This window comes from Leopardus geoffroyi, chromosome A1 (genome assembly GCF_018350155.1).
Source record: "Leopardus geoffroyi isolate Oge1 chromosome A1, O.geoffroyi_Oge1_pat1.0, whole genome shotgun sequence".
NCBI lineage: Eukaryota > Metazoa > Chordata > Mammalia > Carnivora > Felidae > Leopardus > Leopardus geoffroyi.
In genome coordinates, this window is record NC_059326.1 from 211,693,879 (window position 1) to 211,721,051 (window position 27,173).

At 40.5% G+C, this 27,173-nt stretch overlaps 1 protein-coding gene across 7 annotated transcripts in view; it reads right to left on the reverse strand.

Moving 5' to 3' along the window:
- RAI14 (retinoic acid induced 14) overlaps nucleotides 1–27,173 on the reverse strand; it is a 144,816-nt gene that overhangs the window by 13,844 nt on the left and 103,799 nt on the right. For 4 of the 7 annotated variants that reach the window (XM_045440633.1, XM_045440644.1, XM_045440651.1 and 1 more), the window contains 9 exons: nucleotides 21,988–22,076; nucleotides 12,484–12,548; nucleotides 8,631–8,688; nucleotides 7,841–7,911; nucleotides 5,217–5,323; nucleotides 4,343–4,521; nucleotides 4,020–4,048; nucleotides 2,862–2,948; nucleotides 1,856–1,942 (listed from right to left, as the gene is read on the reverse strand). In XM_045440633.1, coding sequence (XP_045296589.1) covers nucleotides 1,856–1,942; nucleotides 2,862–2,948; nucleotides 4,020–4,048; nucleotides 4,343–4,521; nucleotides 5,217–5,323; nucleotides 7,841–7,911; nucleotides 8,631–8,688; nucleotides 12,484–12,548; nucleotides 21,988–22,076 — 772 coding nt within the window. The remainder of the gene's footprint in view (nucleotides 1–1,855; nucleotides 1,943–2,861; nucleotides 2,949–4,019; nucleotides 4,049–4,342; nucleotides 4,522–5,216; nucleotides 5,324–7,840; nucleotides 7,912–8,630; nucleotides 8,689–12,483; nucleotides 12,549–21,987; nucleotides 22,077–27,173) is intronic. The other 3 variants (XM_045440671.1, XM_045440680.1, XM_045440661.1) reach the window with 1 other exon arrangement.

Consider the following 27,173-nt stretch of genomic DNA (forward strand, 5'->3'; position numbering starts at 1 on the left):
TGAGCGGTGGACTATGATAAGAGAGAGAAGTTTTCAGCAAAGGAACTTTTGTAAAAGCCCAAATGCTAAAAATAAAGTGGCTCATTTTTGGCAAGTGCTTATCTTTACAAAAAGTTGGCTTTTCGCTTTATAAAAATAGATGTTTATTTTTCTTTTTCAACTATCTTAAAGTACAATAAATGGCATCCATTTAAAGTTTACAGGTTGAGTTTTGACAGGTACACACTCATGGAACCACCACGATAACCAAGATACAGAAGGTGTCCATTAGGTCTACAAGATTCTGCATGCTTCATCCCAGCCAATACCTGCCCACCCTATCCCCGGCTAACCTCCACTCCCCTTTTTGCGTTTGCTAGAATTCCTATAAATGGACTGTCATGGGTATGAATATGTGTCGGGCTTTTTTCACTCAGCCTGATGATTTTCAGATTCACCCATGATGCTGCTTACGAAGGACATTTGGATTGTTTCCAGTTTGGGGATATGTGAATAAAGCTTCTGCAAACTTTTGTGTATACAACTTTTTGAGACATAAGTTTTCATTTCTCTTGTAAAAACATCAGTGAGTGGATGGCTAGATCATATGTTAGGTGTGTGATGAACTTTTAAAGAAACTGTCAGTTTTCCAAAGTAGTTTTGCCACTTTACGTTCCTACCAACAGAGTATGATAATTCTAGTTCCTCCACATCATCACCACCATGTAAAAATACACTTCTTAAACTTTAGCCATTTTAAATGGTGTCACTTTTTATCTTTTTGAGATTTTTTTAAAAAGAAATGAAAGGTTTTTTACACTCTAATGCTGAAAATTGTAATTTATTCTTCTCTGGAATGCACTGCATCCTTTGAGCCATAATCATATTAGAAGACATTAGGGTACTAATTGTAAAAGTATAACTTCCTTTCCTTTCCTCATTTAGGTATTCATATTAAGAATTTATTAATAAAATCTAGTTAAAGTGTGGGAAATGTTAGGTTGACGGGATCTTTTTCAGATCACTGTACATCCAAGTTAAAAGATAATTTATTTTGGGGCTGCTGGGTGGCTCAGTCAGTTAAATACCTGACTCTTGGTTCTGGCTTATGTCATGATCTCACAGTTTTGTGAGTTCAAGCCCTGCATGGGGCTCTGCAGTGGCAGGGAGGAGCCTACTTGGGATCCTCTCTCTCCCTCTCTCTGCCCCTCTCCCACACACACTATCTCTGTCTCTCTCAAAATAAATAAACTTAAAAAAAAAAAGTAATTTATCTTCAGTAATTCTTAGATGGGGGAAAGAAGTATACAATTATTCCACTGCAATTTCATTTTAACAATTAGAAATTTTATTTTCTTTCCAAGCATAATTTCCTAGTGATGGTTAGGTAAACAGACAGTAAATGAAAATATCTTCCCATTTCCTAAAATACCTTCCAACAAGAAATCTAGAGAATTAGGTAGAAAGGATTTTCTAAAATTAATGCATATTAGCTTTATAGTCAGGAAAAGTTTAATTACAAATATACAATTACTTGTCAGTAAGACACCAGAGAACAATCCTCATTTCTTTCTTTTTGATGGGCATTATATCAACTCGATTTAGTAAGAAGATTGGTTATCAGTTAAGTTCTTATCTTTGTCCCTTTTTTTAAAATCAAGAAAATTAGGTATTACTTACGGAGTGTAATCTATTCATTCTACTTTTTTTGTGTGGGGTCCATGCCAGAAGAAATAACTGAGGGGTGCTTCGTGATGAAAAGGTTGTCAATCAATCACTGGGAAGTCTATTCTGTTTTGTCCGATGTTGTACCACTTAAATCATGTCTATTATGTATCTTAAAATTCAAAATAAATTGAACACAGACAGGAAATACCTTGAAGGGTGGTTCAGCAAAGAACACGGATTCCTTTCCCGAAAGTGGCGTTGAAGTTATTGATCTTGGGGAAGACACATCACTCAACTTAAAAAAACAAAATGAAAATCACAGATAAAGAATGTTTCTTCAAAGACTTTTCTTCTCCAGTGCAAAGGATTAGCCCATTTAACCAATGCAAATAAATCTAACAGTAACCATCCTTAGTTTCACTTAATCCAAGGGTATCTTCTATTCAATATGGCACCTCAAGTACTTTTTGGAAGTTTGCAGAGTATAACTAACTTTCTTCCTATATTTACTGGAAGCAATTTTCAAAATCTATAAAACTTCTGTGGCATGTTGGGAATATTATTGATGAATATGCTAACATATTTAACATAACTTATCAGAGGAGATATTCCTCTCAACTATTTGAGAGATTTCATAGACATTCGAGCTTCCTCCTATATGCAATAGTCACTATAAGCTCAGAAATGAAACCTGCTTTTAATATTAGCCAACCTTCAATGTAATTAGAAAGGCAAATATATTTGAACAGAATTTTGAGAAACCAGCTAAAATTCATTTTCAATTAACTGCCTCACCAGCTACCCATTCTCCCCGCCTTCACTTGAGCTGTTCATGTGAGCTACTAAAAGTAGACTGAGCTTCACTTAAGGAAAAAGTTTCTGTCCTAAGATTTTGAGAAATTTCCTTCAGGTTCTTTCTTTCTTTTCTTTCTTTTCTTTCTTTCTTTCTTTTTTTTTTCCTGGAGGCTTTAATAAAAGATACTGTTCAATTCCCCAGCCTTGCACTAAATAAGAATCAACATTATTTACATACTAATAATCAAAATCTTTCATGCCATTATCTGTAATTTAAAACCAGTAAATAAAATTTTAAATGTGCATTTAAGAGTCAATTCTAAACATTTCATTTTGGCCTAAACATAAAATGACAAAATCATGGCTCTTTCTTGTTGTTGTCATATGTTTGTTCAATGTTGGTTTACTTTTGTTTTTACCTGGGTAGGACTGATAGGAGGTGGTGGAGCTTTGCGTTTTTTTGGAGTTCCACTTCTTTCTGAGCTTATTTTAGAGACTTGATCATGCTGGAAGTTATCACAGTCCAAAGAATGGAGGTGGGTTAGTTAGGTTAGTAAAGTCTGAACAAACAGCTTCATCAAACAAATGAGAAAAACCTCAACAGTTCATGCATTTCTTACTTCAATAGGATCTGACATCTGCTACCAACATAAAAATAAGTAATATGCATGCTTCAAGTTTTCTTCCAGCAGCCCATGCTTTAATAGCCAGAAAATAAAAAACACAAGACAAAACCAGATTAAGTTGGTGTAGAGAATTGGGAAAGTAGAGGATGGGGAGCTGCCTGCCCCAGTTTAGAACCCAGAATACAATGATAGTCTAGCCATCTTAATGCAAAGCAGTGGTATTTCCTCCATCTTTGCATTACTTCCACTCCTTTTTAAAAAGAATGTCAATATGGGGGCAAGCGGAAACGTCTTCTCTGAAGGTTATGGATAAATAAGTGACACAGTTAGTACCTAATAAATTCAGTATTGGCTATTTCCTGTCTATGATAATTTTTCAAAACCTTTGATGTGTAAGTAAATAAATGTAACCACCAACTATACATCTCATCAAAAAAGTAAACAATGGTGACAATGTTTTTAGGAAAAAACTCCAAAATAATAGGGCAATCTTCTCAATTTCTACCTAGAACTCTAACAACATTTTAGAAAAGTTCCAATTAAAATGAAAGGAAAAGCTAACCCTCTTATATTCATTAAATATCTAACACTCTCATGGATAGAGGTCTATAATCCATGGGATACACAAGCATTTAAGATATTGTTGTTGTTCCTTCGCAGAGCTAACCAAACATTTTCACAACAGAAAATATTAGTACATTTCCGAAAAAGATGAATATATAAGTAGCAAGTTTAAAGTCACATGCTTTGGAAACAGGGTAAACCATTAAGAAAACAGTTACCACCATCTAACAATGAATCATCTATTCTAAAGATATTTTACTCCTTAAGCATTTTCAACATAGTTTTTATCACTTTTCTAGTGGAGCACAGAGTGGTTTAATCAGAACGTTTTCAAATTCCCACAAGCTATGATGGCCAAAAAAAATTCTCTCCCGCAAAGATAAATACCTGCTTTGGTTTTGTTGGTGTCTTTGAATCTATAGAGGAAAAAGTGGGGAAAAAAACAAATAAATAAAGGTAAGAACCATGACTCACATCTACGTTGGGTGGGAGATACACACACACACACACACACACACACACACACACACACGCACACACGCACACTCACACCCATACACACAACAAACACAGTATTTAACACTACATTTTTCTTCAAGAATATGTTTAAAAGAATAATAAAATAGATCATATTGTGCACATTCCTTTACCCTTTGGGGAAAATGGAGTGGATAAATTTAAAACAACACTGACTATTTTCTTTCACATACCAGAATCCTGAGAGATTTTTGATAATAGAAGGCTTTGAATTCCTGCATTTTCTGAGAGTTTGGAATAATGTAAGGCATTGTGTCCAAGAGAATCTACAAGGTTTAGGTCTGCACCCTTTTTAATTAAGGCTTCCACAATATTAGAGCTGCTGATCTCACAGGCTAGCATGAGAGCAGTTCTAAAGAAAAAAAAGGAGATACCAAATTAATACAACCAAAATGGGGAAACGCTTTTCTGAGAAATCACTTATCCTGAAAACAAGGAAAGAAAGATGAAGTACAGTTAAATATATACACTTAATGGACTGCTAGTGAGATGAAACTAGGGGTGTTTTTTTAACTTCAGATTAAATCAAAACATTAAACCATATAAGGTCAAATAATATAGACATAATCTTCTAAATATGATGGAATTTAATATGATTGGCACCAATCATAATATGATGGCACCTTTCACCTCAAGCATTTTAAAGTACCTATACATCATTAGGACTATTTTTAAAAGCAGCCAATATGTTTAATTTTGCATGAAAAGCCATCGGAAATGGCCTAGTCACTTCAGTATTTAATAATCGCATCACAGAGGTCTAGGGGAAATTTTTTTTACGTCAAACAGATTCTCGATTATCAAAAGAGGCAGAAGGGGCATCTGGCCGGCTCAGTCAGTAGAGCGCGTGACTCCTGATCTCAGAGGCATGAGTTCGAGCCCCATGGTGGGTATAGGGCTAACTTTAAAAAAAAAAAAAAAAAAAAGGCAGAAAATGAAAAAATTAAAAACACTTTATTACAAATGATCTAAAATATAGCTGTAATATTTTGAGGCTCCCAGAATGTAGATATCACTGAAATTCCATGATTTCTATTTTGGTGGTACCTTCCATTTTTGTCCCTGGAATTTACGTCTGCTCCATGATCCAGGAGAAAGCGACAGACCTCACTGTGGCCACTTTGTACTGCAAGAAGCAGTGGTATATTCCCATCCTAGGAAACAAATGTAGATTGATTTTAACTACGATCCTAAATGCCAGAATTGCATACAGAATTGCCTTGTTCTTTTATTCCTGAACTGTCCTGCCACCATGACAGTTTGTGTCACGATAGGGCTGCCATGACATCTCAGCACAGCATTTTTTTTTTAAATTTAAATTCAAGTTAATTAACATACAGTGTAGTACTGGTTTCAGGAGAACCCAGTGATTCATCACTTCCATATAACACCCAATGCTCACCCCCAACAAGTGCCCTCCTTAATGCCCATCACCCACTTAGCCCATCCCCCCACCTGCCTCCCCTCCAGCACCCCTCAGACTGTTCTCTGTGTTTAAGAGAGTTTCTTATGGTTTGCCTCTCTGTTTCTATCTTATTTTTCCTTCCCTTCCCCTATGTTCATCTGCTGTGTTTCTTAAATTCCACATGAATGAAATCATATCATACTTGTCTTTCTCTGACTTACTTCTCTCAGCATAACACACTCTAGCTCCATCCATGTTGCTGCAAATGGCAAGGTTTCATTCTTTTTGATCACCGAGTAATATTCCATCACACACACACACACACACACACACACACACACACACACACACCCACCCACCCACCCACCCACCCCAATCTTCTTTATCCATTCATCAGTCGATGGGCATTTAGGCTCTTTCCATAATTTGGCTACTGTTGATAATGCTGCTATAAACATTGGGGTGCATGTGCCCCTTCCAATCAGCACTTTTGTATCCTTTGGATAAACACCTAGTGGTTCAACAGACCTCTTCTTGAGGAATTGCACTGACTGTTAGCTTTTTCTCAGGAACCTCAGCTTCATGGGCTGCTTTTTCCCTTCAGTGACCAACCCTCAGTCTGGCAGCGACATGACAGAGAGTGGAACATCAAGTATGTACAGGCTCCAGGCAAGCATATCATGTTTATTGGGGGATGGCTCTGAAGAACGGGAGGACTTGTTTCCACAGGGCAGCAGTAGGTCCGCTGCCCTCCAAGCAGCTTCTTCCAAGCAAACTACACGCATCCTATCATCCATTCCACTATTCCCTTGCAAAGTACATGTTTTCATAACCTTACAAGTACCAGAATGGAACATTAAGTTTGCCTATTCTTGGCACATGACTAGATAAAGATCAATGGAAAGAATCATTTAATATGACAATTGGCAATCCTTTAAAAAAGTGCTGTAGAGGGGCACCTGGGTGGATCATTAAGTTAAGCGTCTGACTTCAGCTCAGGTCATGATCTCGTGGTTCATGAGCTCAAGCCCTGCATCAGGCTTTGTGCTGACAGCTCGGGGTCTGGAGCTACTTTGGATTCTGTGTCTCCCTCTCTCTCTGCCCCTCCCCTGCTCATGCCCTGTCTTGCTCCCTCTCAAAAATAAATAAACATTAAAAAAATTTTTTTAAATGATGTTGAATCACTATGTTATGTACCTAAAGCTAGTACAACACTGTACGTTTATTACACTGGAATAAAAATAAAAATAAAGTAAAATAAAATAAAATAAGAAAATGAGATCCCAACTCATATACAAACCATGTAAGGTGATGAAGAATGTAAACATTACAACAGAAAAAAAGTGAAAAAATACTAGAAGAATACATAGGTGACTATTTCCACAATCTTAGGGTGAAGGGGTCCTAACTCAAATGATACAAAAGCTTCAAGAGAAGCTTGTATTCTGCTTATTCCTTGGAACATACCTCCCAAGTGCAGTTGATAGTAACTTTTAAGGTAGATGTATTCAAGTAGGCAAAGGAAAAAAAATAAATTACAATATGTCCAATTATTTTGAAAAATACAATTGCTGCTTAAAGATTAAGTCTCCGTTTAAAATAGAATTTCAGACACATTTCTAAAAAATTATCTCTGCGAAGTTATAATACTTTCTGGTTATGAAGTACTGAGATTCAGGGAGTAGGAATTTATCTACAATTCTATACACTCACATAATAATAGTCCCATTAGGTATAATGCATGCGTAGCATATAATGCATGCATAGCATATAATTTCTATGCTATGGCAGGACATTTAAACTTGCAGTCAGGAGTGACTGGCATGTAAATTTATTCTCAGAGTAGCCCAGCAAGGTTAAACAGGCTAGAAGTGGTTTTCAGAGTTGGGAAATCCTAACCAGGAGTACCCAAGATGATACACGGGAAGTTAACAGAAATGACAGAACTTCTATTTAGACTTATTTCTTCTAAAAGTCAAGAAATTAAGCCTTATTAATACATTTAGGTTGATGGCAGATGACCTGAGAAACAAATGTACACATCAGGAAGTGCATGTCACAAAATGTCTTCTCAATGTGTCATTAAATTCAGAGACCAATAGAGATAATACTTGGATCCGTTTTGCAGAAGAGGATCTAGGTTGAAACGCATTAGACTTTCGCCAAATGCTGAGGTCTCTAAACGTCTTAGTGACTCGCAGAGGTAGCCCACAGCGCTCTAGACGCCAGTGTGCATCTCCACATCTAGCAGCCGCCGGATACTTACCAAATCCTTGAGGTTTATGGGGCTTTTGTGCTCGCAAAGAGCCTGCACAGCTTGAAGGCAGCCCTGTGCCGCTGAGGGAAGGAAACAAAGACACAGCCCGTCACACAGGGGCTCTCACCAGCAGGGGCATCACACGCACCCAGGACGGAGAAGTTCGTGTTCCACCCAGTTTGCTGCACTGAAGAGAAGTCGTATCCGGAAGGTTAAGTAAGGTGCTCCGAATTAGTGTTACATTTCAATGTTAATTTCCAGACCTAGAGCCACTGTCTGCCGGTTGCCTTTGTGCAAATATTTGGTTTGGCATTTTGTAGGACTTAGCTTTGCCCCAGCTAGCACTAATAGAAATTTATAAATCTCATCACTCCCTCCCTGAGCTCGGTGTTGACGTTTTGTTACTTGGGAGCCGTGTGACAGATAATGACAAGATAATAAAACAGAACACTGAGAAATAAAATGGGAGTTTCTTTTGATCCCCAAATCAAAAAAAATCTGTATCACATATTACATGAAATCTCTAAATGCTTATGAAAATCTCTTAGCTTAAACAAGAAACTTAAATTAAAATATAATAACCATGGCAATTTTTACAGTTTGGCAGGCAACTAATGAATTTTAGATGTGTTCCTTGATAAAACCCTACACATTTTACAAACTGAGGGAGACAGAAATTCCAGGAATGATGACAGACAACAGCCTCAGAAATAAAATGGTAAAGAAAATGGCTTGAAAGAGGAAAAGGACAACTGAGTATTTCTTATGGCAGAAGGATCAGTAAGAGAATGAAAGTCACCTGCATAATGTAAAGCTGTTTTCCCAGAGCTGTCCACACTTCCGGCTGGGCATTTTGACTAGAAGACAAAAAATAAATAAATACACATAATAAACATTCCGCTCTGTTGAGTTCATCCTTTTCCTGCAAGGTTGTGATGTGTCTTATCAGGAAGAGAATAAATATGAATAGGCCCCAATTGCTGTGCTCCAGGACCTACAGTCTCCTATGGGGAGGGGAGCTCCTCTTCAAGTAATTGGGACCCAGGCAAAAGGTCACCTCTTTGCTGTGTTGGCCGTCCTGTCCTCCCTCTCACACTAGCATCCCATCACCGGCAGCTGACAGATACGCTCCAGGCGTTCTCATCTTGGTCCCATCTTTCCCCCCACATTTCCTGCCTAATTCTCTAGTCCCCCTTCACAAAACCAAGTTCCTGTAAAGAACTGCCCACATGCGATCCATACTGCCTTGCTTCCCACTCGTTTCCAAACCCACTACAGTTGCGTGCTGTTCTCCAGACTCCACAGAGATGGCCCCACAGTCACCAATAACCTTCGTGTTTCCCACGACAACAAACATCTGTGTCCTCCTCTTACCACAATCCACCCCCTTCTCCAAACAGTCCTTCCACTTAGCTCCTAGAGCCCATACTAGCCTGGTGTTCCCACTACTGCTCAGGCCACTCCCCCTCCGTAAGCCAAACACAGAATGTTGGGGTTCCTCGGTGCTCTCCTTCTTGGTAATCTCATTCATGCCCGTAGCTTGAAATGTCATCTAAAGGCCAAAGACTCAAATGTGTACCTTGGCAATAACAAACCAAAGTACATATCAGCTATTACGCACTGGGCACTCTTCATCGTTTTAAGGCTCCTGATAATGCTAGACACTATTATCACTCCCATCTTCTGATGGGGAAACTGAGATACAGAGAAGGTGATAATTTGCTCAAGTCACAGGACATGGCAGAGCCAGGATTCAAACCCAGATGCGCTGGGCTAGAGCATATGTTCTCAGCTGTACGCAACGTCATCTCCGAGCGCCTGGCTTGATAACCCACTGCCTAGTTCACATTTCTGCTCTGATGTAAGCACCTCAAATGCAACTGTCCTAAACTTCCACTGAGTCACCTTTAACTTCTTCTCCTCCTCCGCCATCTAATTCACCACCACGTCCTGCCAATTCTGTGACCTAAACATACCTGGTCTACTCTTTCTTTCCCCATTACACCACCCAGTCTAGGCCAGCATCTTCTCATGCAGACAGCTGGGGCAGCCTCCTGGCGGGCTCCACAGCTCTGCTCTCGCCTCTATTCTCTATACAACTAGAGTGATCTTTTAAAACTGTGAATACCAGTCCTTCCTTAAAAGCCCTCCACAGTTCCATGCTGCGCTCAGAGGACTTACGGCCTGCCTGCCATGACACACAGGCCTGCACTCCATGCCCGTCTTTCTCCTCCACGCTCGCTCGGCCCCAGGCTTTCTTTCCTCCCTGACCAATGCCTTTCCTACCCGAGGCCCTCTGTACTTGCTCTTCTGTCTGCTTGGAATGCTTTCCCCTTGGCTCTTTCCAAAGTTCTCGGCTTAAATATCACCTCCTCCACGAGCCCTTCCCTGATCGTTCACCCCACACCCAGCTCTCTCAGTACTTGGTCAGTTTTCTTCTTGATGTGGTGCAATTTGTAACATGCATTTGGGGACTTATTTACAAGATTGCAAGCTTCATCAGGATAAGGGATGCTCTGCTCGTGAAAATATACTCAATGCCTGACACAGGGCACGGTGTCCAGGAGGCACTTGTTAAAAGTGGGGGGGGGGGGCGGGGACTAGTGGGCTATCAGGGGAAGAGGAGAGTTCATTTGAATTTGAAGAATCTCACAAGGGTCTGTTTGCGCTCACTGCCTTGAGGAGGCAAACTTTAAAACGGTAGCCACTGGAGAAGAGAAGAATCTCCAGCAGACAGATAGTAAGAGCAAAGGCCTAGAGAGCTCAGAGAAAGGATCCAGTGCAGAGAGTGAGGGAGGGCGGGAGGCAACAAGGGTCACATCACAGAGGGCAGAGGATGCCAAGACAGAAGTGAAGAACTGGCTGGAGAGGTCCAGGACCCAAGGAAAGCGACCCGTTAGGAAGACATCAGAGCCTCAAGGTTTTAGGAGCGCCTGGGTGGCTCAGTAGGTTGAGCAACCGACTTTAGCTCAGGTCACGATCTCACGGTTTGTGAGTTCAAGCCTCGCGTCGGGCTCTGTGCTGACAGCTCAGAGCCTGGAGCCTGCTTCGGATTCTGTCTCCCTCTCTCTCTGCCCCTCCCTGCTCATGCTCTGTCTCACAAATAAACATTAAAAAAAAATTCAAAGCCTCAGGTTTTAACAACTACTCAGAAAGAAGAACAGCAAGTCTGCAAGTTAGAGGCAAGAACAGGCAATGTTAAGAGTGAAATGTCTGTCTGCCCTTCAGTGGTAAGAGGAACGGAGATCAAGTTACGACTTACCATGCTTTGGCCTAATTTTAGAATAGCACAAGGAAGTGTTTAAAGGCTTCAAAGATTCCAGAGAAAAACCAATCCATTTGCATAACCAGATATAAAATTACATTAGAGGCTAGAATATCTGGTCCTTGCCCATGAGGATTTCCAGCCTGTCAAGTTCATTCTTCCTGAAAATCAGAGCCAGATGCAAAGCCTGGATAGCCAAGCCAGAATGAGAACAGAGATTTAAGATACAAATAAGTTAAAAAAAAAAATTAAGGCAAGACCAAGGGTATGGAGGCAGTGCACTTGGGCAAGTCCATGATTATCATTTATTCAAGGTGCCGGGCCTCAGAGAAAGCAGGGAAGTTCTACTTTAATTGTTCTCAGAGAGGAGCCTCATAATAATAATAAAAATAATAATAATAATCACAGATGTTGATCTATCTTTCTTGAATTTCACTTCAAAGGCCTGTTAAGGTTTGCATTCCTGGCACTGGTGGCAGCTTGCGTCACATAACGCAAGACAAGAAGCTGTGTGACCAACAGAGCAGGACAAGTTGAAGAATGTGACCACATTTCTGCATTAGAATCGCAGAGCCAAATTAAAGCAAGATGCTGGGTCCCACACAGTGCCTGTGAAGGCTGAGACAACAGCTCAACAGAAGAGATAGCACTCCAAACACATATTTTATGGCTCTGTGCTGTTCCTGAAAACAACCAGCTTGCACGCTGACTGGCAATGGCTGGATGTTACAGTATGGACCGCTACTGGGCTTTCATTAAATATTCATCTTTCAAGATTTACAGATGTCGTCCCCCTAAGCGATCATTATAAACTGGCAAGGTTATCAAACCAGGGAGTTGGCTTCAAATTATAAAGGGGAATAAAACCAAGAACCTCGGCAAAAAACTAAGAACTAAAGGCACATTTAAAGTTACACACAAGGAAATAAAGGTTGAAATTCTGTTTCTCAAAAAGAGTTGTGTTCTACCAATGACTGAAAGAAAGGCTATTAGGATACTGGAGATCCTATATTGCAAGGATCTCCAATCGCATGAAAAACAGTTTTTAAACTGATTATGTAAAGGGTACAAGTCTCTCAGAAAAGGACGCAAGGAGCTGAATAAAGGCAAGAAAAAGGCTGGATCCCAGGAAGACACTCCAAATTCTGATGAGGATCTTCTTCCCTATCAGTGCAATTGCTATGGAAATAATCTTTTCCTTGGCTGTCATTTAAATTGTGATGCTTCTTAGGAAACCCACGTTCTGGGCTGGTATTTAAGGGAGTGTGTGTGTGTGTGTGTGTGTGTGTGTGTGTGTGTGTGTTATTCTTTCACAGATACAGTTACTGTTAAATTTAAAAGATGACATAATTTTAAAAATTTATAATTTTAAGTTGTTCCATTTTACCTGAAGGAGCTTCCTGATGCATTCGTGGTGGCTGTTCTTGGCTGCGAGGTGCAAGGCACTGTGTCCTAAATGGATTAAAAAAAATCTTGGAAAAAGAGGCCACACATTTTAAATCCCTTTCTTATCTCTGTGACAAAGACAACTATGAGGAAATAAACTGTTCTCCAACAAAGGCAGAGTTGTTACTCTTGGTAAGGTCTCAGCTTCTTATCTGTAAAGTTCAGTGTGACAAACGAGCAGAGGACACAGAGCGTCCTGCCCACTGCATAATATTCAGGGTCTACTCCAAGTGCTGTTCTCTTGGGGTGCTATTAAACTCTGAGCTAAAAGCTGGCAGGTGACTCATGATACACAGCTCGGTTCTGCTTTCAGTGGTCCCCACGCATGCCAAACGTCCTGCATCCACCCCAGCCACACAGGCCCAGGAACCCAGGAAAGGCCACCTGTATGCCAGCTGAGAACATCCTAAACACCCATCACTTAAATCCCTACTTTTGGCTTTTCATTTCCCTCTCCTCCAAATGTCCTCCAGCCCCTGCATGGAAACTACCTGGAGTTTTCAGATATTCAAAGTCCTTATGTGGAAAAAGGAAAAGAGTGGTAAAAACAATAATACATTACTAAAGTCGCATTTCTTTACGTTCCCTTCAGAGAATATGACCCTAACATAAAGCACTCTGATGTTTCAGCGGTCAGCTTTAGGAAATCCTAGTGCTGTACCCAACTCTCTCCACAGCCTAACGGGCCTAGAGAATTTCTAAGGAAGAGGGGCTTGGGGGCAGCTTCTGGGCAGAAGGTATGGCTACCAGCCCAGGGAATTTTAAAATTCCCATTCCTCCGCCGCCCTTTTAATCTTCAATCCCTGCTTCATTCCTGCTCTTCATAGCACTGAGCACCTTCCCACATTCCTTTCCACCCCACCCCACTCTACACAATACACACACACACACACACACACACAATTTATGGAGCTCGTTTTTCTTTCCCCATTAGAATATGAACTCACTGAGGACAGGAAGTTCTGTCTCATTCCCTGCTGTGTCCCTAGTCCAGCACTGATGATGCATCATAGGCTCTTACTACACACTTGTTAATTTGAATTAGAGGGTATGCTCATTTCAAAGGTCTGGGGAGGAGGTTTAGGGGCAGAGGACCAAAGCTGCCCCTGCCAGTCAACCCAGAACACATGGTAAACTCTTAAATCCTCCATTTCCCAAACTTTTCGGCCGAGATGTGCCGAATGTCATACCTGTAAACAACCCATACTTTGGGACATGCTTCAAGCATGGTTTCAGTCTTGGTGCTATTGACATTTTAAGCTGTGAGTGTGTGTGTCTGTGTGTGTATGTTGAGGGAAGGGGGGTTGTCCTATGCATTTTAGGTTATTAAGCAGTACCTCTGGCCTCTACCCTTTACATGTCCATTTGTGATGATCGGAAATGTCTCCAGACATTGCCAAATATCCCCTGGGGGCAAAATCACCCCAGTTGAGAACCACTGGCTTACAGAAACAATTTCTTTCATATGGTGGTCCAGTCTCCAAATATCATTTCTCCTTTTTCAAATAGTTTTCAATCTGTAACATGGACTGGGAACCTTTAATTATTAGAGAATCATACAGCTAGGAAATACCATATTTAAAAATTAGAGGATTTTAGGATCACAGTAAGCTGCACAAAAGCATGCGTAAGGTCAAAAGATCAGATTCCTTCTTTTCTGAGACCAGCTGCACTGAAGGATTTTAAGGGTATGCGTGAGGGGGGGTTGTTTAGGTGAAGCAGAACACAGAGGCAGGAACCCCTCCCAAACGGATGAGGATGAGGAAAGTCGGAACTAAGGCCCTTGGAAGTAGGAAGACAAATATCTTCTCTTCTCCTTCCTTTAACTTCCTGAGACCCTCCTCTTTCCAGGATGTATAATGCATAATAGTATCAGTTCGGTTACAGGATGCATTAAATAGGCTTTGGTGCACTAGCCTGGCCCCCAAGCATCATCTGTACCAGTGTTTCTAAGGACAAACACGTTTTCAGTTTTAAACAAATGCCTTGCAGATGAACTTTTGGAAGCCATCCTGATTGTAAGTAGAAGACTGTTTATGTCATGTATACAGTGCATTAGCTTTTTGTCTCTGCTGTGGACAAAAGCTGTTCTATGTAAAGAGCACCCATTGGAAAAAGACACAATTCTCCAAAGACGAGATGGTAGGGAGATTTAAACAACCCAGCAGAATAAACAATAGGGTTTCATTTCATTCCAAGTGTTCTACTCATACCTGGAAGTAAGTGCCGTGTTTCTAAAGAAACACAATTCTTTTATTCCCTGGCCCTGAGCTATGTTTTCCTGAACCAGGAGCACAACAGTATTTTCAATTAAAACGTTCTCAAAACCCAAATAATGTGTCATGCCCTGGACATTACACCGAAGTGAGATGTCTCTTACTGTTAATGTTAACACAAAATTCTCTTTCCAAAAGCAAAAATTTTCTGGAGAGAATACATTGTATTAGTGGCAGAATCTCAGTGTAATGAGACAGTGCATAAGTCTGGCCCCCATTCAGCTATGGATCTGTCTGGAATATCAGGAAACAATTCAAATAACATGGCAACCCTAATTCAAGTGCATTCCAGCAGAACTTTGCCTGTGAGTAAAAAGACCAGTGTTATTTATGTCAAGGGTTGTGGGCTATAACAGGTAGTGTAAGAAACCTATTGTTGAAAGGGAGTCTAGGGGCACCTGGGTGGCTCAGTCAGTTAGGCATCTGAGGTCGGCTCAGGTCATGATCTCATGGTTCATGAGTTAGAGCCCCTCGTGGGCTCCACGCTGACTGTGTGGAGCCTGCTTGGGATTCTGTCTCTGACCCTCTCCTACTCAAGTTTGCATGCGTGTGCTCTCTCTCACTCAAAATAAATAAATAAACTATAAAAAAAAAAACATTAGAAAAAGCTTTAAAAAAAAAAAAAAAAGAAAGGGAGTCTAAAAAGGATGGCTCAGGGGTGCCTGGCTGGCTCAGTCAGTAGAGCATGTGACTCTTGATCTTGGCATCATGAGTTCAAGCCTTACTTGAGGTTACTTTAAAAAAATAAAAATAAAAAATAAAAAAGGATGCCCAGACATTCTAGCCATGGAACACTTTCCCCCAAACTACCTCAGACAATAACCATTTATTCAATTCTTTAAGATCACTGGAGAAAATGGAGAAGAATTAGCTAATTTAATAGAGGAATTACTGATGTACTCTTCAAGTATATGTGAAAAAATCTGAAAAGTCAGAAGACACATACAGGGCTAACGTCTGAAAAATTGCAGTTTTAGATCAAAAATAAAAACATTTAGAAAAATAAAGAGAATTAAACAACATTCAACTACATAAGATTTGAAACATTTTCTTAGAAATCAGAGTTTCAGAATGCTGACTATATTTAAACAATAGAAGTATAAATTTGGTTCTTATTTATGATTTTAAACATATTTAAACACCATTATCCTTAGTAATCTTCATTTTCTTTTCACCAAATTTTCATCACTGAGGCGCAAGTCTGTTTACCTTGTTATAACCCCAGGAGAAGACCCAAGAATGAAAGCCGTATTAGTAACCACTACTGTAACTACTAGTTATGGAATTACCCTTAGTCTCCCCAGTATATATGTGTATAGTGTTCTTTAAGGAATTAAAAGGCTTTTTTTGCATGTGTGTATATCACCTGAAATATTTTCACACCCACGTTATGCTGATCATTGCATATGGCTGACCCCTCTTAACTGCCTATACACGAGTCAACAGCAAGTGCGAAACTCATACGATCGTTTTGTTTTTCTTTATCCCAAATGAAAATAGGAAATACGTTTTATTGGCTATAATTTACAGTTTAAATGACCCACTGTCAAAGTGTCTGAGTTTTAAGATGAATATTACCTTTCACATCTTTACATGGCATCAAATTCGAGTGGGATTAGGGGGCATAATGGAATGGAAGTCCACCTTGAAATCCAAACAAAAACTAAACCAGTCCTTGGAAACCCCAGAGAGAAAAGTCAGGGTTCTCAAACATTCCGTTCTGAGGGCTATGCATTACGATGTTTCCGTACCTCAGTTCTCGCTCTCCTAAGTCCCTCTTCTATGAGAAAAGATGTTGTATTAGGAAGGTTAAGTGTGCAAAGGGATGAGAGAATATTTAAAAAATGGGTGTGAAATACAAAGTGCACATTCTCCTCCAATCTCTGTTTCTACTTGCTTCTACAGCAAAACCTTCAGTATTTCTAACTGGACAAATTGCTGCCCAGAATTCCCAGCTTCCCGTAAAGCTCAGTGTGGCCACAGATCCCACTCTGTGCTGTGAAGTCTGAGTGTGTGTCACTCGTGGGCCATACTTGCCCTGCCCCTGGCTGCTGCTGAGATGCAGATCCCAGGGAAGCCATCTTGGGCTATTAGGACCACAGCAACACCCTGGATGGCGGAGTCTGAATCCCTCAAGGTGTGGAGCCGAGCTGCCATACCAATTTGGGACTTTCAACTGACAGAAAATTCTATTTGTTGAAGCCACTCTTATTATGGTATCCTGTCACATTGCATCAAATGTATACACTCACTAATCAAGGGTGTGTGAAAGCCAATGCTTCGTAGAAGCATATTGGTAAAAACAGAAGATTCTTTGGTCTTCTTCAATCTTCTGTTAATGCTTCTGTTTAATCCTGTCTCATACTCCAGGGTGCTAAATGCAGGCACCACCACTCCCCACCCTCCAAAAAAAAAAAAAAAAAAAAGCCTAGAAGTCAATTTTACTATTTGTCTGGGAGGAGTGTTTTCTAAAAAAGCAGCCAGAAATGCCAATTCTTACATCAGTGAGGAACAAGAGCAAACACAACAATGAAAGGATGTTAGACAAATAACATAGGTCCAGTTCAGAGATGACACAGTGAGCTTAGAAGCCAACTTTCCCATGTGACCACTATATACTGGTATTGCCTGGCAAACAGGCGATTAAGGAAGGGGGAAAACCCTCAAAACCAAAAACCTGTTATGAGCTTTTACCAGTCTTTCGGCTTTCTTCTTCTGATTTGTACAACGAGAGCTGTTGGCTTGGTGATTGTAAAAAAAAAAAATAAATAAAATAATAATAATAATAATAATAATAATAATAATAATAATAATAGGGGTGTCTGGGTGGCTCAGTCGGTTAAGCCCTGGACTTCACCTCAGGTCATGATCTCACAGTTCGTGGGTTCAAGCCCCGCACTGGGCTCTGTGCTGACAGCTCAGAGCCTGGAGCCTGCTTCAGTTTCTGTGCCTCCCTCCCTCTGCCCCTCCCCCGCTTGTATTCTGTCTCTCTCTCAAAAGTAAACATTAAGAAAAATTAAAAAATAATAAATAAAGATGTGAAACCTTTTCAAAAGCCTCATGTGTAAAAGATAATAAAGGTGATAAGGTGATGTGGGTAAAGTAGCAATAATCATGATAATCGAGGAGCCAAACGCAGCGAGCTCTCACTGTGCCCTGGGTGTGGAGATGCCCACACTGACCGTCTTGTGGAAGCCTCAAAGACCATCGAAAATGATGTGATTGTTGTCGTATTGAAACTATACCAAGGCCCTATCCTCTGACAGTGCTTTGCTCATAAGTTGCTTGTAAAGCAGCCATAAAAATTCCCTGGTCAGACTTCCAAATATTTCATAGGGAAAGATAGTTGTTAAAAAATAGATGCTAAAAACGCTCTGCTTTTGTAACTTAAATCTAGTCCCCAGTTTAAAAAGTGGGAAATTATACCTATTTGACCATCCTATATGCTTGGTGGATACAACTAATAAAAAGGGTCAGTGTATATTTTGAAAGCAGGCTTTGTTTTTGTTTTTCTGAAAATTCTACAGGGTAGTATGATTTATGGTCACAGATTTTTGTACCAGTTGTCAGTGATTTTTGAAGAGGACCGTTCCTCAGTAACAACGTGTCAATATTTAAGTAGGTTTATTGAAAAGACAACACCTCTAAGAGCTGAGCCATTTAATTCATCCCTTAACCACCATAAAAAATGTTTTGGACTAATGATGATCACATTAAGGTGAGGCATGGTGACTGATGGATTCTGCTCTGCTTTCTTGAGAGAAGAAGAAAGGGGTAGGTGATGTAGCAACAAGGACAGAAGCATCGGCAGTAAAAGCCATCATATTTACCTTGTTTGTCATGATGGGAAAGAGTCTGAGAAGCACTGGTCTAGATAACACAATCAACATTTCCATGCACATTTTCCTTGAAGCCTCTTCCTTCGTTCCTACATTCTCTTTGCACACTTTTAAGAAATCATGAGAAGTTGGCGCCTCATTCAGACAAAAGGAAAACAATCAGTCCAGAGACCACAGTGTACCCTCATTGCCGAAAATGTTAGCGGGGAGGGAAGTGACTGGTGGCTCTGAGACATTTTCAACTCATCGTACATTTGGACAATGTTCTGGGCCCATACGTGCCGTGGAGTCCACCAATTTATATATATACATACATATATATATTTTAAATGGAGGGGTGCCTGGGTGGTTCAGTCAGGTGAGTGGCCGACTTCAGTTCAGGTCATGATCTTGTGGTTCAGGAGTTCAGACCCCACATTGGCTCTCTGCTGAGCGTGGAGCCCACTTCGGATCCTCTGTCCCCCTCTCTCTTCCCTTCCCCCGCTACACTCTCCCTCTCAAAAGTAAATAAACATTAAAAAAAACAGATGGGGGCGCCTGGGTGGCTTAGTCGGTTGGGTGTCCGACTGCGGCTCAGGTCATGATCTCACAGCTCGTGGGTTCGACCCCCCGCGTCGGGCTCTGTGCTGACAGCTCGGAGCCTGGAGCCTGCTTCAGATTCTGTGTCTCCCTCTCTCTCTGCCCCTCCCTGCTCACATTCCTTGTCTCTCTCTCTCTCTCTCTCTCTCAAAAATAAACATTAAAAAAAAAAAAAAAAAAGGATGGACTGTGGCAGTTCCCACTGCCAGGCGCAGAGAAGCAGGCTGGAGTAATTTGCAGTGTCCCCTCCTCGTCTCAGTCGGCTAGCAAGTTGGCACCACACTGGGGTGTCCGGGCCTCAAGGCCTGACACTTTACCAGGCTCTGGTGTCAGGGAGTTAGGGCTCTGGTAGGAAACACAGACTCTACCCAATGTGTTATATGGCACAAAAATCTTAAGAACTTTAAGTGTTAGAAATGATACTGGTGGACTTAAAAAAAAAAAAAAAAAAAAGACAAGCATGTAGAGTTTATTATATAATGTGATCTCAACTATGTAAAAATGTGCCAGGAAAAATTTGGAAGGAAATATAGCAAAAGAGTAAAACTTCTCTTGTTAGGAGTAGAGGCTCCGGTTAACTTCTTTGTAGTTTTCTGTGTTTCCCTAATTTTCTACAACAAGTATTAGAGAAACATATTTTTCCCTATAACAAAAACATAGAGGGGAAGAGATATTTGGTTACGCTAGAAATAATGACACTCCTGGCTGATCTATTTCTTAACATCAAATACAATGAAACGAATCTGTATTATAGTTCCAATTTATTTACTTTAAGCTAATTCCTTTAGATTAGGATTTTCTTAAGAGAGGAAACCCCATCTACTGAAGAAAACATATTTCTCATCAAGGGTACTTTACCTAATCGTACTGCCCTTGCGTGTGTGTGGCATGACTTTTAAGGTAATAACAAGAAACAAACAGGGGCGCCTGGGTGGCTCAGTCGGTTAAGCATCTGACTTCAGCTCAGGTCACGATCTAACGGTTTGTAAGTTTGAGCCATGCATCGGGCTCTGAGGTGACAGCTCAGATTCTGTCTGTGTCTCTCTCTACCCCTCCCCAACTCATGCTTCTCTCTCAAATATAAATATTTTTTAAAAGTTAAAAAAAAACAATAAACAAACAAAATAACTAGGTTTTGGAATTAAAGATCACTTTAACTAGTGCAACATAAATTAGTATTTCCTTTAAGATAGTCACTTAAGGAAACCATTCATTCTTCCACTGGTTTTGCCATTTCTCACAGTATTTTTTTTGGAACTTTCTGTGGTACTGCTCAGGAAAATCATTCCGTTACTTTAATCACTCCCTATTTTTGACAAAAATGGTCTCACCAGTTTGATACCTCATTTACCTGACTTGACTTCAAGTGGCTTTTGGCCTGTCCTAAAAAAACAAATCTATTGTCAAAGGATAAAATTCCCCTAACACTGAGATTAAAAAAAAATAACAGTAATAATAATGCCACAGATTTTTTGAAAATAATTCTGAAACAAAGTGTTCCAACCATATTTTGAGTAATAAGAGCACTCTCACAATACCTGACTGACCTCCCCCCTCCAAGAAGACTACTCTCAGGTGGCCAGGGTACTGGGGTGAATAAAAGGGATCCATTATGAATTAATGCGTGGCCTAGACAAAGACTATGAAAATAGACTGATTTCATATTCCAGTAAAAACTAACAAAACCCTGTTAGAAGGCATAGACTTTTAAGTACAACAGAGAAATGAAAAGCCATCAGTAGTTGCTTTGATCCTTTGGTATGACCGGCAGGGGCAGAACCCTGGGCTGGAGATGCTGTGGGCTCCTTCCTGTAGAACAATGTTCACAAAAGATAGGACTACACTTTCTCTCCATTTGCTTTGTTCATCATTTATCAACACTGGCTTCACATTAGAATTACTTAATAAAAATACCGGTCGCTGGCAACCGTCAGACAATGGAATCTGAATCTCAGAGAATAGAGCATGGGTATATATGTGTGTGGGTTGTATGTGTGTGTGTGTGTGTGTGTGTGTGTGTGTCTGCTCTTTATTCTTTTCTTTCTTCTTTTTTCTCTCCCAGCCTTACCTTTCCCCAGTTCCTAGGTGACTCAGATGCACTAAAGCACAGTAAGGGGTGAGAACCACGGGCAGCTGGTCCAGACGAGGATCACAGCTTCTCTCACACAGCACATCTCAGTTAGCTAACAAAATGAGCTCCTGAACAACTCGTTGCATTGGGGCGTCTGGGTGGATCAGTCGGTTAAGCATCTGACTCTTGATTTTGGCTTGGGTCGTGATCTCACGAGTTTGTCAGGATGAGCCCCGCATCAGGCTCTGCGCTATTAGCTATTAGTGCAGAGCCTGCTTGGGATTCTCTCTCTCCCTCCCTGTCTCTGCTCCTCTCCCAACTCACATGTATGCTCTCTCTAAAATAAACATTTAAAAAAAACAACACCACAATTCACCGCATTTATCATCTCAAGCTATGATGCATAAAAACAAAAATACTGCTTGGTCCATACATGTAACCTTAAAAATAATATTTTAAAATGGAGGATAAGAAGCATACAGTTTCTAGTTGAGCACACATAAGAGGAAAATACTTGGCACAAATGATGAAACCACGTCAGAACCTAGTCATTAGAGGTGATTCTATGTTCTTCTTTCGGCATGTCTGTAGATCGGAAATTCCCCACAATGAATATGTCTCATCTTTGTGATACCTACTCTTGTGCTGGCCTGTTCACTTAAGAGGTAAAGACCACGTACCGGCAGGATCTTGGGCAGTCACATCCACGCCATGTGTAACCATGACCCTGAGGCATTCCACATGCCCTTTTGTAGCAGCAAGATGAAAGCTGGAAAAGAGGTAAACACAATTGTCTTAAGATTTCCACTCTTTGGAGTTCATCTCCAACAATGTTTTGTTTTGCCTCCTCATGTACATTTTCTCTCACCTGAGCTCCACAACCACCTAGGGAGAAGGTATTATTATCAATCTCATTTTAAAGATGAAGAAACTGAGGCTCAAAGTGGTCTGATAATTCGCTCATTGACAATTTTTATTAATAGAGCAGGACCTAGATCTTAGGTTTTCCAACCTAAAGACCAGGCTTGGGGTCTTTATGGGGTGCCCGGGTGGCTCAGTTGGTTGAGAGTCCGATTCTTGGTTTTGGCTCTGGTCATGATCCCTGGGTCATGGGACTAAGCCTTTGCATTGGGCTCCGTGCTGAGCATGGAGCCTGCTTGAGGGTCTGTCTGTCTGTCTCTCTCTCCCCCTTTGTGCTGTCTCTAAAATAATAATAAAAAAAGATTCAACTACATTATTTATTTGTCTCTTTAAGAAACAAGAGAGCTCAAACTAGATTCAATTCCTAAATAGTAAGTAATTTTTCAACTTTTTTTCTGTTGTCTAGTGCTTTCAGCAAAGCCATTATTTTCAAGTAATACTCTATATAAAGAGAAACTTGTCTGAGTCAAACAATGGCCAAAGTTCTTGGACAACATTAATGTCAAATCCATTGTTGTGCTGTAGCTGAATAACAGCAGTTGGACACAACTTTTGTTAGTGGCTAATGTGTGCCAACCATCTTACTACCCACTTGCATACATCGTCTCTTTTCAATCTTATAACAGCCTTTGAGATGAGTCCTATCACTATCTCCACTATATGGCAGGTGTCTATGCCCAGGCAGGTGCAAACAACATGAAGGAAAGCCCACAATTAGGCTCCAGTATTCAATGACACTTGGGCGTAACAACCATGCTCGGCATGTATAGACTTGCCATTAAATGAAGAGATAACATCCAAATGCCATACCAATCATCCTTTGCAGATCCCAAGGGTGAAGGGCACTTCTACAGGCAGAAGCAAAGCATAATTCCACTGGGCATTCAGGCCCAGAGGCTGAGAAGGCCAAGAACCTTGGGAAGGGCTCCTTCCTATGGAGAGAGGTTAATGAGCCTTCCATTTCTTCTCCTGCCCCAGTTCTGTTTTGGGGAGGTACTTTCTCAGCTTACTTGCCATGCAGCATCTTACCTGTCAGTGAACAACCAGGTTGTATTTTTTCACAGGAAAGAACCTATAACTGGGGCCCAGGGTCACACCCAAATAGCAAATCCAAGAGCTACACAATTAAAACCCAAGTCATCTTGACCACACGCCTCTTCTCTGAAGGATGAGGCTCAGTGAATGTGGACAGATCAGCAAATGTGGACACTTCAGTTTTGATTGCAAATCAGCCATACTTTACCCGCGTACCTTTAGTAAGTCAATTTAACCTCTCTGAACCTACATTTCCTTCACTGTAAAGTACGAGGATTGAGTCAGATGATATCTGATGTTTCCTCCAGCTCTGACAACATTCTATTATTTTAGCTTAATTGGCTCTAATCACACCAACTACTTCTGCCCCTGTGCAGCAATTTACGTGTAATGTTTCCTTACAGCCAAATCTACTTTGTAGGTGTTTTCACATTACAGTCAAACCTGGATCATGTGGAGTGACTTGAGAATGTGGTAACTTGTTTAAATGGAATTCCTGATTAAATACAACTCAACAAGGACCGAAAGAACCTCCCTAAAAGGCAGTACCGTAGCTCTGCTTTCAGCATTGTTGGGCACACTGAATTTACATTATGTAAACTTCGCCTTTAAGCTGTGAATGGTTTATTTTAACTGATCTTGTTGGAATGTCTCTAAAACTTTTTCAGCATTAGGAACAGTGTATGTCACATAATTTAATTGCCCTTGAAGACATGAAGTCACCACTAAGAGCCTCAATTATCGATCTCTGCTTTCAAGCTATTAATCTAAACGCCCCAGATTATTAAGACCTAATATTCATTAATATTTATCTTCTTTTCTTAATGTTTGTGTGTCTGCTTCTAAGATGTCTACTCTGCCATCAACTATGACCAACTATGACCATCAACTATGACTAAATCAAAACTATCTGAACAAGAAGACAGCCATATCCTATGTTTAAGATAAAAGCACAGGGATAAGTAATTAATGCATGCACGCACGCACGCACACACACATACACATGTGTAGATTATATAACTTTCGATTGAAGTATAACATATGAAAAGAAAACTTCACAATTGTATGGGCTGTTAAATTTTCATAAATGGAACATGCCCATTTTATTTTCATACAAGGAAACAGAACCTGGCCAGAGACCCAAAAGCTCTCCTCGCATCTCCTGTTGGTACCTCAGAAAGCTCTCCACGTGTCCCTTCTAGTTATAACCTCCCACCTCCCACCGCCTGTGTTTTTTATATTTTTTCTACTCTGAGGCTTCTCGGAGTTTCTCTGGATTGCACACTATAGTTATCAGGGGTTGAAATTGCAGACACATGTGACAAGGATGCATTACTGCAAGCTAATACTATACATTGATAGGTGGAATCTAATGAATGCAACATGCTATTCTCTGGATGACTTGGGAGCTGTAGGGTTTCAGGATCATTATTTGGAAGGTTAATAATTGTAACAAGGCAGGAGAAGTGACGTGTTAGGCAGGTGGGTTCAAAATGCAATCCTAGGATAGAAACTTTTTTGGACATTTCTGTTTTTTAAAACAAAAGCCCTTATATCAACCAAAATCAACACATGATTGATCGCTGTAACACATTTTATTGAGGGATCCAGTTAATGATGGTGTCACTGCATATGCTTTAATAAATTGTGTGTGTGTGTGTGTGTGTGTGTGTGTGTGTGTGTGTGTGTATGAGGCTTTGTTTCACCCTGTCTCTCTCATTATAGTTTAGATAAGGGGGTGATTTTTCTCCCTTCTATTCTAGGAACTCTCCAACTAATTCTCCTGCAGAATATTGTGTCCTACGGAGAAAACAGAATAATAAGAGTCTTTTCACAATTCATAATTTTATCCTCATATATTTCACCTAAACTTTAAGCACTCACCACTCTTATAAATAAAATCAACAAAGTACAAATAACTAGAAATGGCTACTTATATAGATAGCTGCTTATATAAGATATTCATGCTTGTAATTTTACACTGCATAATCTCATGTTTTGAGCTAGTAAAATCATTCTTAATTGATGTGATTCAATTAAATATATCACGATTTCAAGATGTTTCTCAAAGAAAGGAGACAAAAGCATGAAAAGCAGAAAAAGGAAGGGCTGACCATTTTAGCCCGGTTTCTAATTCATTTTTCCAGACAGACAAGGAGCTCCACTATGTATCATTATTCTGAGTAGGCACTTCCAGGAAACGAGAGCAAAGCCAAGAAACATGACACGTAAGTTTGCTCGCAGGGAATAATTACTAATGCTGTGCATCATCTGTTTGCCCCTCCAGATTTGCCCTCCACCTTTATCCCCTGGGTCAGTGGCCGAGGAAGCAGATCTCTTATGGACTGCATCCAATGGGCTGCCTCATCCTTTGGCTTCTAGTTGGGTTCAACGAATGGGAGGCACTTACAAGAGACAGGAAGATGAGAAGAAAGAGTTCGGGGCATTATCCCCTCTACTCTCTCCCTGCCAGACCACACACTGGCAGTCACGGCCCTCCTCTACTTCCTCCATGAAGTTCACAGCTCTGGGGGCCGGTTCTCCTAAAGCTACAGTCGCAGCTCTGTCTGGGTTTTGGTAACTACTCTCTCTCCAGGCCCCTGCAGGTTGGGGGGCGGGGGGCACGAGGACGTTGAAATAGATCCCACTAGTATTGGCCCAGGGCTGCTTTCCCAACCATGCTGGTTTAAATCTGACCACGATTTTGTAAATAGTTCCTTTCTTAGAGGGTAATCAATTATCCTGTCAGAGGGTGCTGTTTCCTACTGGGACCTTGAATGTTGGGTATTCTGTGTGTGATCACCCACAGGACGAACTGTTAGGTTCCTCTGGATATTATTTGATTAAATATTTATACAGGCAAATTCAGGCTTTTAAAAAAATGTTTCACCTCACATGTAATTGAGTAGCTTTACTTAAGAGTTTGGGGCATTTGGGCTAAAATGCTTTGACAGGAGAATGTGCCAAATCACTTAACTTACACAGAATATGATATGGGGCTTCTGGTATAATGTTAGGCCAGAGTAGGAATTAGTTTAAAAGGTACAAGAATACACCTCTCAAAGGATCAGAAAAACAACGGACTTAAATGCGAGCCACATGCAGTCTAGAATAAGTCACAATGCAATAAAGAAATGCTAAAATTCGGGGCGCCTGGGTGGCGCAGTCGGTTAAGCGTCCGACTTCAGCCAGGTCACGATCTCGCGGTCCGTGAGTTCGAGCCCCGCGTCAGGCTCTGGGCTGATGGCTCAGAGCCTGGAGCCTGTTTCCGATTCTGTGTCTCCCTCTCTCTCTGCCCCTCCCCCGTTCATGCTCTGTCTCTCTCTGTCCCAAAAATAAATAAACGTTGAAAAAAAAAAAATTAAAAAAAAAAAAAAAGAAATGCTACAATTCAGATTTTAAACTGGATTTGGTCTTGAAAGAATAACCAATACCCTATCCATAACATATGTGAGCACATACAGTTGTACCTGCTGCAACTGTGTTCTCAAATTGGGAAAGCCTTCCAAAGTTTCTATGTGCACATCCTGTGGAATAACAAGGCTCTTGGTAGTGAACTGGAAGTAAAAGAAGGTCTAGTAAAATCTTCAATAGCACATGCTATATTCTACACTCTCTCTGTATATACAGTATATTGGACAGTACTCTATACAATCAATATCTACTAACTATATATACCACTCTTTAATACACTATAAAAAAAGTCTGTGGGCTAGATTTAGAAAGAGAAAATATAAAATAACCATCAAGACATGTATTTTGTTATCTACTGACCACTCTGATTAACTCCTTAAAATAGCCTATTTTTTATCTATTAATGTGTCATTGCCATAGAATTTTAGTCCGAAAATCACTTTACTACCTAACTTGGGACAAAGGATCTATAACCCGAGTATGCTAAACCAAACCA